Source organism: Arvicanthis niloticus, chromosome 1 (genome assembly GCF_011762505.2).
Source record: "Arvicanthis niloticus isolate mArvNil1 chromosome 1, mArvNil1.pat.X, whole genome shotgun sequence".
NCBI lineage: Eukaryota > Metazoa > Chordata > Mammalia > Rodentia > Muridae > Arvicanthis > Arvicanthis niloticus.
Window position 1 is genome coordinate 111,758,817 of NC_047658.1, and position 2,000 is coordinate 111,760,816.

At 51.9% G+C, this 2,000-nt stretch overlaps 1 protein-coding gene across 1 annotated transcript; it reads left to right on the forward strand.

Annotated features, from left to right (window-relative positions):
* The first annotated feature begins 288 nt into the window (after nt 1–288).
* Mrgprd (MAS related GPR family member D) lies at nt 289–1,514 on the forward strand. Its single transcript, XM_034494836.2, has one exon. It carries the CDS (start codon nt 419–421, stop codon nt 1,490–1,492), a length of 1,074 nt encoding a protein of 357 aa, XP_034350727.2. The 5' UTR covers nt 289–418; the 3' UTR covers nt 1,493–1,514.
* Nucleotides 1,515–2,000: the final 486 nt, after the last annotated feature.

A 2,000-nucleotide genomic window follows, 5' to 3' on the forward strand; every position in this document is an offset into this window, starting at 1 on the left:
TTTGTCTTAAAATGTTCTGTTTTGCCCTCTGGTTTTATATTACAAACCCAGCTGTCTTCCTGATATATTAGCTTCTGAATAAAGATACGTTTTGCTGGCTTGAACTTGGTTTCATAGTGGATTGTTCCCAAATTGTTGGACTCTTTTTGTTTGTTTGTTTGTTGTTTGTTTTTTTTTGTTTTTGTTTTTGTTTTTGTTTTTTTTTCCGAGGCAGGGTTTCTCTGTGTAGCCCTGGCTGTCCTGGAACTCACTCTGTAGACCAGGCTGGCCTCGAACTCAGAAATCCGCCTGCCTCTGCCTCCCAAGTGCTAGGATTAAAGGCGTGGGCCACCACTGCCCTGCAAATTGTTGGACTCTTAACAGGAGAAAAAAAGTAAGAAAATAAAAAGAAACTCGAGCTGGGAGAGAGGTGAAGTGTATGTCGCAGGTCCGTGTCTGTCCGGTCCCATGGTACAGTCAGGAAGAGTGGAAGCCCTGGTTGTCCACAACACAGAATTTAACGTGGGCTATTTTTCCTCCCTTAGCAATGAACTATACTCCTGACAGCAGCCCAGCTCCAGGTCTGACCGTCAGCCCCACCATGGACCCTGTGACCTGGGTCTACTTTTCGGTGACGTTCCTGGTCATGGCCACCTGTGTGTGTGGGATGGCAGGCAACTTCGTGGTGATTTGGCTACTGAGCTTCCACAGTGTACAGAGGTCCCCCTTCTGTGTCTATGTGCTCAACCTGGCAGTGGCTGACTTCCTCTTCCTGCTCTGCATGGCCTCCCTGCTCAGCCTGGAAACAGGGCCCCTGCTCACAGCCAGCACCTCCGCCAGAGTCTACGAGGGGATGAGGAGAATCAAGTACTTTGCCTATACAGCAGGCCTGAGCCTGCTGACGGCCATCAGCACCCAGCGCTGCCTTTCCGTGCTTTTCCCCATCTGGTATAAGTGCCACCGGCCCCGGCACCTGTCAGCGGTGGTATGTGGTGCACTCTGGGCGCTGGCCCTCCTGATGAACTTCCTGGCTTCTTTCTTCTGCGTCCAATTCTGGCATCCCAACGAATACCAGTGCTTCAAGGTGGACATGGTTTTCAACAGTCTTATCCTGGGGATCTTCATGCCGGTCATGGTCCTGAGCAGTACCATCATCTTCATCCGGGTGCGGAGGAACAGCCTGCTGCAGAGACGGCGGCCCCGGCGGCTGTTCGTGGTCATCCTGGCATCCGTCCTTGTCTTCCTCACCTGTTCTCTGCCCTTGGGCATCAACTGGTTCTTACTCTACTGGGTGGAACTGCCACGGGATGTGAGGCTTCTGTATATCTGCACATCACGCTTCTCTTCATCTTTGAGCAGCAGCGCCAACCCGGTCATCTACTTCCTCGTGGGTAGCCAGAAGAGCCACCGGCTGCAGGAGTCCCTGGGTGCTGTGCTGGGGCGGGCACTTCGAGATGAGCCTGAGCCAGAGGGCAGGGAGACTCCATCCACATGTACTAATGACGGGGTCTGAAGGTAGCCCACATAGAACCTCCTTCCTCCAAAGCCCCGCCCAGCCCTTCCCTAAAAGTACCCAACAAGCCTGCAGTGCAATGGCCTTGCACCTCAAAATGTTGGGATCACTTTCCTCTCTGTCAGGGGCTCCACCACTATCACCTTGTGCTCCTAATCTAATCTAATCTAATCTAATCTAGGAGGTGTCTTTCTGCTTTACCCGTTTAGAAACAGCTCCTAGCTTTGGGTCCCATCCTGGGCAAGGTTGGCTGGGAAATGGAGTCTCCCAGTGGAGAGAGCATCTCATGCAGATGGAGTGGGTCTTTCCTAGCCCCCTTGTCTCCCTGAGGTGGTGTCTATCCTAGCTTCATTTCCATTGCTGTGACGAGTTCCCTGACAAAAGGCAGCACAGGGGAAGATGTTGTTTACTTGGCTTACAAATACAGATCACCGCCCATCATTTCGGGGAAGTCAAGGCAGAAATGTAAGCAACTAGTGAAATCACACACAAAGTCAAGAGCAGAAAG

Coding starts and splice junctions, on each gene's coding strand:
- Mrgprd (XM_034494836.2), top strand. CDS start 419: ATGTCGCAGGTCCGTGTCTGTCCGGTCCCATGGTACAGTCAGGAAGAG.